This window comes from Crinia signifera, chromosome 2 (genome assembly GCF_055691185.1).
Source record: "Crinia signifera chromosome 2, ASM5569118v1, whole genome shotgun sequence".
Lineage (NCBI taxonomy): Eukaryota > Metazoa > Chordata > Amphibia > Anura > Myobatrachidae > Crinia > Crinia signifera.
In genome coordinates, this window is record NC_139218.1 from 55,152,923 (window position 1) to 55,167,930 (window position 15,008).

A 15,008-nucleotide genomic window follows, 5' to 3' on the forward strand; every position below is an offset into this window, starting at 1 on the left:
GGATAGAGGGAGAGAGATCAGGAAAGGAGCAGTAGATTTCAGTATTATCATCATAGATGTGATAATGGCAGTGATATGGAAGTGTGCATGGATTTGCCATATAAGGGGAACCCTAGAACTGCGTGGGATGCAGGATCACGTTCTGGAAACGCTGGTGACAGACCGTCAGTTCGCTGTCCTCTCCAGGAGTTGTGAGTTTGCTCATATTATTTGATTCGGCAAGCTCACAGCAGCACTCGCTCTCTGTCGATGCTATAGTGGGGAGGGCAGAGCCGGTGGAGCACAAGCTCCAGATGCCGAACCGGTGCAGGGCAGCGGCACGGGCACGTACCGCAAATGACTGATGCTGTGCCTGATCGCCTCCCGCCCGTAAGCCGTTGTCCTCCTATACAGTCACATGCGGCACCTGGTAAAAGACCGGCACCCGTCCGCCCGAGTTGACAAGCAATGGTGCGCAATGCTGTTTGGCTGGTCGGCGCGCCTCTGACTGTGAGTATGACTGTGTGCGCGCTGCACTGTGCCAGTCAGCTCTGAGGGAGACCCCCCTTATCCCCTGTGGCTGCAGCTGTGTCAGACTGGCAGTGGCTGTGCTCCCCTAAGTTGCCCCCTGCTGGCCCCCTGGCCAATGTTGCCCCCCCCCCCCCCCTGCTGCTCTGTGGCATTATGTGTAATGGGCATTACAGTAGCCAGCGTTATGTGTAATGGGCATTATGGTGGGTGGCGTTATGTGTAATGGGCATTACGGTGGGTGGCGTTATGTGTAATGGGCATTACGGTGGGTGGCATTATGTGTAATGGGCATTACGGTGGGTGGCGTTATGTGTAATGGGCATTACGGTGGGTGGCGTTATGTGTAATGGGCATTACGGTGGCTGGCATTATGTTTAATAGGTATTACGGTGTGTGGTAGTATGTGGAATGGGCAGTACAGTGCAATTTTTTGGGAAGGGGGACGAAACCCTTGCTCCGGGCACCATGGCACATAGCTACACCGCTGGAGCTGAGAAGGTGAGAACACAAATACTGTAAGTAGTGTGGCCAATCCCGGGATCGGGATCAGCGGGATCCCGGGATTTGGCCTAAAAAAGTCCGGGATTTCAATCCCGGGATTGGAGAATCCAATCCCGGGATTTCGGGATTAGACTGCGCATGCGCAGTCTAATGCCGGGCAGCGTCTGAGCACTCGCTCAGACGCTGCCCGGCTGTTCCCGTAACCTGACCCGGCGTGCGGCTTGCGTAGCTTGACAGTAGAGGTCACGCTGCGCAGGCCACACGTCACCAGTGACCGCCTACCCGCCTCTTCTCCGCCGCCCGCCAGCACGCCGGCCTGACTCCGCCCGCCTCCGCCTCTTCTCCGCCGCCCGCCTGCTGTCTTCTATGGAGGTGCACTTACTGGGAGGCACCGTGCACCTCCAAACCCACTCCCGGCCGCCCGCCCGCACCCTAATGTAAGTAGATGTGCGGGTCGGCCGGGGTGGGTCCTATGCTAAAAATGTTTTTTTTTGGTGCAGATGCCAATCCCGGGATCCCGGGAATCCCGGGATTGAGCATTTTTCAATCCCGGATCCCGGGATTGAAAAAATGCCCCGGGATTGGCATCCCTAACTGTAAGCATGCAAGACCCTCTCTCATCTAATTGAAACGTATATGTAGGATGCAGCATTCCAGCGCACTCCTAGGGAAGTCTATAGAAAGAAGCAAAGGCCGGGCGGGGGCGCCGTATCTGGGTATACGAACGTGACACAGTCGCCCATACTGACCGGCATCACGTTGCACAGAAGTAGAACGCCACTCCCCCTGTCTATACACTTGTGAGCAGTGCAGCTTAGGCAGCAATAGTGTGCGCATGCGCCTATCTTATAGCAGCCGCGGCCATTACACCAAAGGGCAAAACTACCCTCCGTGACGTCTCCACTCCCGGCCCTGGCAGGTTCGTGATGCGGAATCGTCAGCCTCTGTCTGGGGAAGTAGTGCTAAATGACGTAAGCCGGGCCCGTGTTTTGCCAGTAGATATACCAGAACAGTGTATAATGTACACGCTGAATGGATGCAGAATCTGTAACTCAGCGGCAGCAGCAACACGTGTCGCTAGTAGCACCAGAGCCAGAGTTACACAACGTGTATATGGTTTGATGGTGAGTTATGACTATTAAACTGATTAGAATAATACATAGTTAATATAAGTTATTCTAATCGTTTTTATAGTCAAAACTGTGGACTATGCTGGGTGAGGCTGTGCCAACCGGGCCTGCACATCACTATCTCATCTCCCCTTCGCCATAAGGACCTGCGGAGGAGAAGGGGCGGGGAGAGTAGGAGAAAGGTTGGAACAAGGGACCCAAACTGACCCTGACTAGTCATGTATGTTTTGGGCAGGGAGGGCTGTTCCTTCACTATCCACGCCACTACTGGTTGCCTTTGATAACCAGGTGGCGAGCAAAGCGAGGCACCGTGCCCAAAGCATGGGAACTAGACAAGATGGGCCAAGTGGTTTTTCTCTGCCATAAAATTCTATGAGCGCAGCAAGCCCGCACGGGTCTATTTGAGTCCCTTGTTCAAACCTTGCTCCTCCTCATACCGCCTCCTCTCCAGGTCCTTACAGCGAAGGGGAACTAGTCACAACCGTTATGCAGGGGCAGATTTAGGAGTGAGGGCGGTACTTATGTAGTAACTGGGCTGCCGATTTTGAAATCGGGTCCATCGCATCGCATCGCACCCGACCATATCGCATGCGATGCGATGCGATGGACCCGATTTTTCCATAGGATTCAATGTTAAAATGGACTGAGTCCATTTTAACATAGAATTCAATGGGAAAAGGGGTCCTTTTCATACCTCTACTATCCAAGTGGGCATGGAGTTGGATATAAACCTGTGGCGAGCGTAGCGAGCCCCGCGAGGGGACACAGAATACCGTCCCCTCGCGGGGCTCGCTTCGCTCGCCACGCTTCGGGCTCGGTGGCTCGCTACGCTCGCCACAGGTTTATATCCAACTCCATGCCCACTTGGATAGTAGGGGTATGAAAAGGACCCCTTTTTCCCATTGAATTCCATGTTAAAATGGACTCAGTCCATTTTAACATTGAATCCTATGGAAAAATCGGGGCATCGCATCGCATCGCATGGTCGGATGCGATGCGATGTGATATCGCATCGCATCTGATTGTATGCCTTAACTTAAGGCATACAATCAAAAAATCGGCAGCCCAGATACTACATAAGTACCGTGAGGGCGCCCGTAGGCACAACAATAATGCCCCCACCCCCTGCCTAATTGCATTATTTTTATTGATTATTTATAAGCCCTCATTTTGATAGAATAGAATAAGTAAGTAGGACAGATTACAGGGACAGTATCTGCATGCCATATCCATGTACACTCTATACAAGATGAATATGGAACAGTACAGTGGATATTGTGCAGTTACTGGTACATTTCAGGCTGACAGCAGCAACAGAAGCATCCAAGTGCCGCCCCCAAACATGTGCCGCCCCTAGGCACGTGCCTAATGGGAAATTCGGCACTGCCGTTATGCCAAGGAAGGCAGAAGTACCTGGGAACCCCAGTACGCGGTGCTGGGAGAGAAGTATCACAGGAAAAGTCTCGTGGTAAATTGTGAGAGTCTGGTCCCCTTTTCTCAGTGAAAATGTTTATGATATTTAATACATTTATCTATAACAGTGGTCAGGGAACTCGGTCCTAATTACCCCACACAGTGCATGTTTTGCTGGTAACCCAGCAGGTGCACAGGTGTCCTAATTACTCACAGACACATTTTATAAGGTCCGCAGGTGGAGTTAATTATTTCACTTGTGATTCTGTGAGGAGACCTGCAAAACATGCACTGCGTGGGGTAATGAGGACCGAGTTCCCTGACCACTGATCTATAATATACTTTATACACACTTGCATGCAAAATTTCATTATATTGCAGTAAATTACACTTGCCAAATGCATAACCCTCTAGTTCTCTTTCTGCTTATTCTATACCAAAGGAAAATGCTGAGATCTTCAGTAAATAATGTTATCTGTGATGGATTTTGTTTCAGCATCAATGACAGCCACTGGAATCTCACATTTGTTGAGTGTTGTTTTAGCAGATATATAGGGGCCCATTTATTAAGGATTGCATATACAATGTGGGTGGAATATACGCCCAGGATCGCACTGTGGTATTTGATCCTATCGCAGGGATGTATGATCCTGCACACGGAGGGACAGGACTCAGAAAGGAGCCCATCCCTGCAATGCAGTTAGCCGGGTGCCTGCACTTGCGTGTTCATCGCTGACAGACCGCCAGCAGTGCGGTCTGTAGTCCATGGGCTACCACTCTCTCAGATTGGCCCATGGACCCGAAGTGATGCTGCCCAATGCTGATACAACGTGCAGCTTTGCATCCCCCATAGTAACGTGTGGCGGGCAGAAGGGATCAGAGATTCCTGCTGAGGTCCCTCCTACATACATTCAGGTGATGCTTAATATTTGTGGCTAACCGGATTTAGTCGCAAATATCAACTAATAAATGGGCTCCATAGACTCCACAGACACAAACTTTGATAGACTGTGGCCATCAAATTGCAAACTACAAGTCTCAAAATTGACCTATATTTGTAATGTAGCTGGAACACCAATGATTGACCATGCCTACTTGTGCCGTGCCATATTGGCCCTGTCATAGTCAGAATCATCTTGATGTTCTCTCTGCGTTCCAGGTGTAACAAGATGGCGGCTCCTTCAGTTGTGAATAGCTCTTCTAAACAAGTTCTGAGGATTTTGGCGCTGCACGGTTACCGTCAGAACGAGCAGAGTTTCTGGGAGAGGACGGGGTCTCTGAGGAAGAACCTGAAAAACCATGCAGAGATTGTGATGATCAGCGCCCCCTTAGTTATTCCATGCTCAGGTAATATATAACAATATTAACACACGACCCCTGTCTGTTGCAATTGTGGGTTACAGCTCCAAGATGTAAATCATAGCAGATTCATTAGGAATTTATTCAATACAAAGTAATACCCCTTTTACACCAAAAATCCCGAATCCGACCCGGCATTTGGAAGAAGGATCCAAGCCGGGTCGGATCCGGGATTTACTCCATTTACACTGCGGTGCCCACCTGCAGTGTAGACGGAGGTGGCGCTTGGAGATGACATCATCTCCAAGCGCCGGGACCGCGGTAACTCACCATCAAACCATATACACGTTGTGGCTCTGGTGCTCCCCACCGGATACACCGATCGCCATGCTGGGAGGTGAATGGATGGCACACACAGGCATCCATTCACCTCCTCCGCTGCCTGCAGAGTAAAGCAGACAGCAACGCAGGCCCTCCCTGTGCCCCTCCGTCCAACCTGTGGACGCTGCGGTCCGCAGGTTGTACGTCCCCCATTGATGTAAATGGGAGCCCCATCATCCAGCCCGGTGTACCCATTTACATCGCCCTCTACCCAGGTCCTAGCCGTGTTCTACCCAGGTCAGGACCTGGGTAGAAGTCCCGTGTAAAGGGACACGGCGTGACACATTTACACCGCCTCTGACCCGCCGAGGATGGCGTAATCAAGACCCAGGGTTTTGAGGCGGTGTAAAAGGGGTATCACTTATAAGTGCGTTTAGTTACACTTTGTTATTTTCAAATTAAAGAACTGAAGGGGTTATTCAGACCAGATTGCTAATTTGCGAAATCACAATCCTACCGATTATTGAAAGATTGCATATCTAGGCGGATCGTTGCGCTCATGCGTGAGCCAAAAAAGTGACATAAATAGCGTTAATATGTAATTGCAATCCCTTTGCAATTTGACAGGCTGGAAGTCGCTCTTTGTGGGTGGACTTGTTCCACCTATCTCTGTTGCAGAGTTATGGAAGGGCCAGGCTTACATTTGCACAGAATGGGAATCATTATATGGTAAGTGAATTGCGTTTGGATTTGCAGATAATGGCGAATAGCGATCCATTTGCAATTCTCTTGCAGATTTGCACAGGGCAGGTTTTCTTTCTGTGTGGGTGATGACTATGTACTCACAGTCATCTGTAAATTTGAAGTTGATCGATCAGTTCTGAATTAGTCCCTGAGTATGCACAGTATATCCCTGCCTACAATGCATACAAAGTGAGAGATGTGTAAAACGATAAAATATTTATTTTATTAGACACAGATATGCATATTTATGGACTTGCTGTTACATAACGCTTGCATGGCACCAGACATAACCAAACACTCCATAAGACACATTCAAAAATATGTAGGGGGTCTATGTAATCACTCTCCTGTCAGCGTAATCTCTGGCAGATCTCCAGTAGAGTCTTCTCATTTCCTTTTCCAACCGTCATAAAATAAATCAGCCTTTTAGCTTAAGCAAAATAAACAGTGTGAGATAAACCAAAACAACAAAATAACAAACATTTCATTATCCTACTGCAAACATCTCTATTCTACTGTATCTCTAATCATATCTACTACTAAAGGTGCCCATACAAGGGGAGATGTCGCATGCCATCCCTCGTGAATTGTCCGGCAGCTTCCTGGGTGGCAGGATTGTATACAATACACAGTGAGAGTTATTCTGTTCACTCGCAAAGGCACAATCACTCTCTAATGGACAAAACCATGTGCACTGCAGGTGGGGCTGATGTAACAAACATGTGCAGAGAGAGTTAGATTTGGGTGTTTTATTGTTTCTGTGCAGGGTAAATACTGGCTGCTTTATTTTTACACTGCAATATAGATATCAGTTTGAGGTCCAACCCTCACCCAAATGTAACTCTCTCTGCACATGTTACATCAGCCTCACCTGCAGTGCACATGGTTTTGTCCATTAGAGAGTGATTGTGCTTTTGCGAGTGAACTACAATAACCCCCAGTATCTGGTCCTTTGCATACAATGTATTGTATGCAATCCAAGCAAGGCTGTGGGATCCTATACATCTATAATTCAGCCCTTGCGATCCTCATCTCTGATTCAATACGCATGAGTCAGATTTGACAATTTGACCATTTTTTCATCCGATTTATCCGCCCGATTTGTCAGAATCTGAGAAAAAGTGCCCAAACCACACTAGTGTATAGGTACCTTAAGATCGATGCGGGTAATAGGCTCACAACAGCTCATCTGGAATATTGTTTTGCCTTCCTCGGAAAGGCGTAACAAAATCCCAGAATGCAGCCCTGTTTTCAGCTAATACGAGGCTGCAACTGGAGGAAAACACACAGGTATCACTTAATATGATGCGTTCACATGCTCTCCCTACGATGTCCTTCATCGTCTTGCATGTACAGACAATGAAGTATATCGCTAACGACTTATGGGAGTATGCATTGTTAATGATATTACACCCTAGATGATATGCATTAAACTATAGTTAGCAGTGGTCTTTATCGTGTGTGCTTTACAATTGGAAACAGTGATACAACAGATAGTCAAAAAGTCCCTGCTCGCATACTTGCTTACAATCTGCCAGGGCTACCATGATTGGCTGGTGACAAAGAAGGGGTGGCGAGGATGGGAAGGAGGCAGAGAGACGGTAGGCTTCACTGCTTTTTCTGCCCTCAGGATGCTAATTACACCATCCTCTGATGGAAAATTCTTTTGGAGAAGCTGAGCTTTCCGTGCTTTTATGAATTGCTCTGGGCATACTACTGTATGGAAAAGTGATATCTATACTGATATGGGGCACCGCTGGAGAAATCTGAGATTCCTCCACAGTAACCCCTTCTTAGAATGAGAGGAAGCACTGAAAAGCCCTATTATTACTGATAAAGTTCTTTCCCTGCTACATGAATAAATTCCTTGGTTTTGTAGTGTTCATTCTAGCACCCGCTATCTTTGAAAACCCATGCAGTTCCTCTTCCTTGCCTGGGGTGTCGCTGTCTGCTGTGGTGTTTCTAGCACATGTCTGGTTTGCAGATCAGTGCTGATATACAGACCACACTCTGCTGGAAGCATTACAGCAGACAGCGACGCCCCAGGCAGGGAAGAGGAACTGCATGGGTTTTCAAAGAAAGCAGGTGCTAGAATGAACACTAGTTTTGTGTTATTCTCCTAATATTTACAACTTACTAATAAACTAGATATTTTATATTACATTTTAATTGCAGCATTACTTTGTGCCGGTGCCTAATTTCCCCATATTTCCCCATTGTTATCCTGCTATGTTAAATAATAATATGTAAAATACATTATTAATTCTAAATTGAATCATTAATAGCAAAGCCGACTTCAAGGCTTAATCTGGGTATTGGATATAAAGGTTAACTACTCATTGGTGTATATGATAATATGCTAAGAACAGGAAGGAGCTGTTGTAATGACATTTTCTATCCTGTCCCCAAATCACTTTGCACTGTAATAGATTACTGCAGGCTTTGTTTCTTCATGATCATTTGCATACAGGAGCCACAGATATTAAGCAAGAAATGCCAGCAGGACAGACTAAGAAATGTAAAAATTCTAAAATAAACATTTCAGGCATAAAGAAAAAACAAACAGTAAAACTCACACGTTTATTAAACATGGAGCCGCCGATATCCCATCCATGGAGCTCCCATCCCCGGCCTCCAGAGTGTTGTGGCGGAGGCTGAGGAGGAGGCAGGTGGAGGAAGGTGATCACCGAGTGTCCCCTGACGCAGGACGCGGTGACACCCAGCCGGGGGTCGGGCAGCGCTGCGGCCCCCCAGCAGCACCACCGGCCCAGGAACCTCTGATGATGGACCACCAGATACTTTCTGCAGCCATGTCTGAGATCCATTTGGCTGCAGCCACGACTGCGATGGCAGAGAATTCCAGCCTACAGGCCCCGGCTGAGGACTGCTGGAGCCCGCCCGCCCCCACCCCCCATCAATGTTGCTGCCCCAGGAGAACTTAATGGTGCCCCCCCTGGAGGACCCCCAAGGGAGCAGGTAATAAGCTCCTTTAACCGGGTATGGGGGGGCACCTTGAGGTCGGTTCAGACCTGCTCTGTGCGGGCCGAATTTGCTACCCAGGCCGGTTGTTGGGGTTTGCGCATGGGCAAACCGCAGGAGCGAACACCTTCCATGACCATCACACTTGCCGAGGCATTTGGTCCTGGATGGGTGGACAGAGGGCAGACATGGTCGTGGCCACAAAAATGGTGGCGCACCTATAGAAACGCTGGGCTGATGTCACATGAAGTCAACAGCCGCCCCAAATTTGTCTACCTTCGGCCAGAATAGAAGTAAGTCTAGCCTTACTTTTATATGCGAAGGGAAGAAAAATCATTCGATGGTGAGCGACCATCAAATTATTTCTCTTCCGTGCGGCCTCATGCAAGTGGATTTGTATGCGACCAAAACGGCTCACATGCTAGTGAGGGGATTTGGTCGGCAGGAAGGGGGCGGGAGTTCGTCGGGGGGGGGCATTTAACTGCTCGCTAAACAATGCATATACGCTGCCTAGGAAAAAGGTCTGAATCAGGCCCTTTGTGCAAGATCCTTCTTCTGTAAACTACTATGTGCAAAGTCGGCCAGGTGAGATCATTGTCAGCAATTACATTTGCCCCATTGTGCCAAAAGTAATCTCATCCTATCTGTAGAATGAACACATTTTTCAGCTACTTCAAAAGTGTCCTAGACACCATATACTCCGTTCTCAAGTATATATCTAGTACACCTGTGTTATATTGCTGGGAACACTGTCTCAAAAGTTCTTCAACATCTTACAGTATCTCCTCTTTCTAAAGGGGCCCATACATCACTAATGTATTGGGCCAGTTTTCCATTCTACTAATGATTGGGTGGAAATACTGTATTAGCACATCCAGCCTTTTACTAGTCAGGGATTTTTAACATACTGTATTGCATTTTGGCAACCACCCGAGAAATTGGGGATCGTCGGAATGGGATATGGTCATTGGGTCTACAGCAAGTTGGTTGACAATCGTAAGGTCGACATGGTTCTAGGTCGACACAAGCATTAGGTCGACAGTCAAAAGGTCGACATGGGGTTTTTCACTGTTTTTTGAGCCGACATGTGCCAACAGGTGGTATTTCATGCCCTACCATCCACTAGGGCGTGGTGGGAGAATAAAATAGTTTGCTGAGCGCATCGAGGCACCGCGCCCGAAGCATTGCGAGGGGATGCGGTGCACTGGAAACTGTGTCCATGTCGACTGTGACGACATTCGGGTCGAAAAACAGTGAAAAATCCCATGTCGACCTTTTGACTGTCGACCTAGACACTGTCGACCTAATGCTTGTGTTGACCTATTGACCTCTAAACCTTATCACATGTTGACCTTTCCCCATGTCAACCTTTCTCCATAACGATGTCGACCTAACGATTGTCGACCAACTTGCTCTAGACCCAATGATTCCAACCCATCGGAATCCACCTACCAGCGGATCAGCATAAGGTAATCAGGGATTTACCCAACTGATGTATGGACTATATTACTTTAGCAATTGGGATCTGGCAAGCAGTGTTTTATAGTCACTCACTGCCCTGGCCTGTTTATCCGAACTGATCACCTACTGTACTGTATATGTGGCAGTGCTTACATTTTTGTTGTCTTTATAAAAAAAAGACAAGTGTTTGCTGAGAATTCCTATCCCTAGCTCAATGTGCCTTCTCCCCTACAGAGAAGTACTTTCTCATTTCTTCACAAGGGGCAGACTAGCAATCTTCAACCAGTCTAAAAAAAAAATATCTTCATTTTTCTGTCAATAATGAGTAAGACCATTCAATATATTTGGCCGTTAGTCCAAGCCTGGTAACTAAGCCACAGAGATTCCCAGAAATGTATGCTTGCAATCTTATTTATAAAGAGTCTTAGGAAGCTTTCTGAATGACATTTTTACAGAAGTAAGATGATGTCCTTGCAATATTGGGATCATGTTGAGGCATAAGCAAACATTGGTTGAGGAAAGATGACTGTAGAAGCATATGAAAATAGCAGTAGTTGTGGGTATGTTTTTATCAAGCTTGTGCATATAGAGACAGCTAGCAACTGTCTAGCCATTCCCATTGTGGCAGACCCATTCAAACAGTGGGCCTGATTCATTACTTTGTAATGTGTATGGCCCTTTAGATCTGGGTCGGTTTTGTTGAAACTGTAATAATAAAACAGCCAGTATTTACCCTGCACAGAAACAAAATAACTTGTCCAAATCTAATGTTGGGCATACACTAGGGCAAGCTCTCTCCTTGGAGAAGTCGCCCTTTGAGCCGCACGGAAAGGTCCCGGGTGGCAGGATCGCATGCGATATATCGCATGCAATCCCAGCCAAGCCTGGGATTCAACAGATTGCTTCTGCAGCCAGTGCGACTCACAGGCTCCGTGCATCTCATTCACATGCAATTTTGGCTCTTTTCCTACGATTGATCACAGTTGCAGGAAATCAGCCCATATTGCATGTAACTTGCCTGGTGTAGGGGGGCCTTAACTCTCTTTGCATGTTACATTGCCCCACCTGTTTTTGTCCATTTGAGAAATAGTTGGCTTTTGTGATCAACTCTGAATCAGGCCCATTTTTCGGTGTTGTTAATTATATAGATGTGTCTTTTAGGGTGCAGTGTAAAATGTGGATGTGGACTTTGGATTGGTAAATAAACTTTCATGAATAGCATCAGAAAAATGGCAAACAACCCCGCCAGAACAAGGCAGAATATTCAAACTGATATTTAGCTGTGAGACTTCATTTCAAACTATAAAATGCTGTATTACAGATTCCTAGTGAATGCAGAAGTGCAAGTAAAATTTAGATTTTTGCAAATTGAAGTTTGGAATATAGAAGTGTTCTCATCCAAATAAGTATTTCTCCCTATATTCATTTTGTTTTCGTTGATACTGGACACCAACCGTGGAATACAGCACCGCACTTAAGGTCCCCATACATTACAGCTACTTCTCCCCTCAAAGATGTTGCACACAATGCCCACTTGAGCTGCCCAGGAAGGTTTGCATGCTATATACAGTATTACATGCGATCCCTAATAAAGCCTGTCTGAATCAGAAGCAATACTGCAGATTGCTTCTCCGACCGGGTGTGCGACTCGGAAGGCTGCACATCGCATCTGACCTCCTGCCATTCACCTGCAATTTGGGTTCTTTTCCTGCAATTGATCGCTGCACTTGCAGGAAAAGAGCCCAAATTGCAGGCAAGTTGCATAGTGTATGGGGGCCTATAGTGTACAGTAATAAGATGCTATGCTAGGATTCACTGGATTCCGATGTACAGTATAAGCAGCAGTGCTGCATGGGAGCAATGCTTATATAAACATAATTTGCAATGTTTTACCTGGTTTCCTTTGTATAAAGACTGCATAGTTATGTATAATGCCAAGTACTCATTTGAAAGGCTATGCAAATGTTCTGCAAGTTGAATATTGACTGATTGATATTGTTGCGTCTCCTGTCTTTAGATGCTGATGGTGAGGATGATCCACGTGAGGACAGCAGAGCCTGGTGGTTCTCAGACCCTGAGAAAGCTCATTTTAATGCCACGGATGAGACCAAGTCATGCTCAGGTTTAGAGCAATCCCTCAATGCTGTGGCTAAGGCTTTTTCAGAACTTGGGCCTTTCAGTGGTGTTTTGGGTTTCAGCCAGGGAGCTGCCTTGTTGGCCGTTCTGTGCGCGTTAAAGCAGCGAGGAGATCCCCGCTTTCAGTTCGACTTTGCTATACTAGTTGCCGGATTCAAGAGCCTCGCATGTGACCACACAGACTTTTACAAAGAGCCCATCAGTGTTCCTTCACTCCATGTCTATGGTGACACGGATCGGGTTATCCCAGGAGAAATGAGCCAAGAGCTATCCTCCCACTTTGTGAATCCGGTTATACTCACACATCCAGGAGGACACTACATACCAGTGTGTGCTGCGCAGAAGAAAGTATACTTCCCATTTTTGGACTCTTTCCGTAAATAAGTCGGTATGGGGGGGGGGGGGGATATATTAATTTTGAGCCTCAACCACCTGGCAGTGCCGGAATTACAGATGTCTTTGCAGCTGACATGAAGTTTGTCTTTCAAAGTGATGAATTTCCCTTTAGGGAAATATTTCCGAAAGCTCAAATAAACAGTCCCGTGTTTTACTGCATAGGAATTTGTTAACCAGTTTAGTGCTGCAGTGTTGTTGCCATACACTACGGCCTTCTAGGCATGTAATTGGCCCGTGGAGGTCACTGTGTACTCCAGGCAACCCCTTCATATGTTTTCAACTTCTTTTGTTAGCTGTGTCCCATATTCATCTCTATTGCCTTAGGAGCCCCACTTTCACAGACACGGATGGCCATACTTCAAATATTATCACATCCGTCACCGACAGTGCCTCACAAGTGAATGTAGTGCTCCATCCTCTCCCAGCTTTCCCTTTAAAAAGCTGATTTAAAGGTTCATTTCCCCTTGGCAATTAAAATACTGAATGTTAAATGTCAGTTGTGTACAAAGCACTGATGTGAAAAATGAAAGCTCATTTGTGATGGACTGCTGCTTTAACCCATTCAGCATCTAAGGGTCACAAAGCAAAAGTTATAGGTGAGCATGATTTTTGACGGTGGCCTGTGGGATCTTATTGACTCTTTCAGAGTGGATTAAGCATCTACTATAGGGCCTGATTCACATGTGGGCAGAGTGAGTATCACTGCCGCTTACTTGGAAGCAGCAGCGATGCTCCGATGTGGTAATGCAGCATTGGGCGTCTGGTATGAGTAGACGCCTCCTGTATGCATGTGTGATGCAGCGATATGTCCATAGCATCATTCTACTGGCGGAACCATTTGCTGGCTGAGTGTCCCATGAGGTCACAAAGGCCACCACCAAGCTTTGTTGACGATGTCAGGAAAGCTCTGTCAGAAGATGGAGACCCTGGCCTTGGCACCCCTAAAAAACTGAGGCAACACTCTGTACTTTGCGTGATTTGTATTTCTGGGGTTGAGACCTGGCTTATGCCCCTAGTGCAGATGAAGCAATAAGTGCAAAAAGCAGTGGTTCCCAAACTCTGTGCCGTGGCACCCTGGCGTGCCTCAGGAGCCTCGGGTTGGTGTTCCAGGACCAATTTAAATTAATTATTGACAATGTAATAGGCAAAACCAGTGGTTGTGGCTGCCAATCATAAGATGTGTGTACAAACAGAAGAAAATCTTGTCCCTCAACCTAAATATGACATATAAACACAATTTATTTAATTAAATATACAGTTTATTTCATTTCTCCATATAAAAACTTTTGGCATAGGGGTGTCGTGGATAAAATTCTGATATTATCGGGTAACATGATTCCAAAAAGTTTGGGAACCCCTTAAAACACTGCTTTAAATATTACCAAGGCAAAGGTACACAGGCATCTCTGTATCCGGCAGCAAACACTATGGCAAATAAAAGGACCAATAACTCCCAATTTATTTACAAATACATTTTGTCATGACATGGGGGTGTAAAAGCATATTAAGACTGTATGCAGCTGTTATAAAATAGCTTAGAGCATAATGTAGTCTTGAGTACAGTAGGTCCCACTCTGCTAATTAGCTTTGGATGACTGTGTTCTATTGCTAGAGTCCGTTGTGCATAGATAGATGCAAGTAATATTGTTTTGTTTGTTTGTTTTGTATTTGCATCAAAAGCATTTATTTCTACAAAAATATCTCTTAAAGAAAACAAGTCTGGCCTCCAGGCATTCATTCTGCTACACAAACACAGGCTATCAGTCTCTCAATGTGATTGCACGGTACTTGTGTATTATCACGGCACCCATGATCGCAGATCGAATCATATGCAAATTGTAAGCAAATCGCATGTAATATCGCATACGATTTGCATACGATTCGATCTGCGATCATAGGCACCGTGTACACAAGTACCGATTGCACAAAGAAAACAAGAGTCCAGAGTAATGTTCCAAAGCCCCTCTGCTCACTATATCGTGCTCCATGTGACTTGTTTCCATGGCAGTCACATTGGCCCTTATTCTGATCTGTGCGGTAATATCCGCGTGCGTTCGTGCCGCCGATGTTTTGTCTCTGCGCATGTGCGAGCGGGGCGTACGGCCAAATCCCGCATGA

The 15,008-nt window shown here is 46.5% G+C and overlaps 1 protein-coding gene across 3 annotated transcripts; it reads left to right on the plus strand.

Moving 5' to 3' along the window:
* The first annotated feature begins 1,794 nt into the window (after positions 1-1,794).
* OVCA2 (OVCA2 serine hydrolase domain containing) lies at positions 1,795-14,673 on the plus strand. 3 transcript variants are annotated; one of them, XM_083172145.1, is made up of 3 exons: positions 1,795-1,930; positions 4,714-4,901; positions 12,376-14,673. In XM_083172145.1, exons 2-3 carry the CDS (start codon positions 4,724-4,726, stop codon positions 12,876-12,878), a joined length of 681 nt encoding a protein of 226 aa, XP_083028271.1. In that variant the 5' UTR covers positions 1,795-1,930; positions 4,714-4,723; the 3' UTR covers positions 12,879-14,673. The 3 variants fall into 3 exon arrangements, with proteins under 3 accessions (XP_083028271.1, XP_083028269.1, XP_083028270.1); XM_083172143.1 differs by having other exon boundaries at positions 1,807-1,982; XM_083172144.1 differs by lacking the exon at positions 1,795-1,930 and adding an exon at positions 1,992-2,135.
* Positions 14,674-15,008: the final 335 nt, after the last annotated feature.

Coding starts and splice junctions, on each gene's coding strand:
- OVCA2 (XM_083172143.1), top strand. Junction 4,902..12,375: donor CTTAGTTATTCCATGCTCAG/GTAATATATAAC, acceptor TCCTGTCTTTAG/ATGCTGATGGTGAGGATGAT.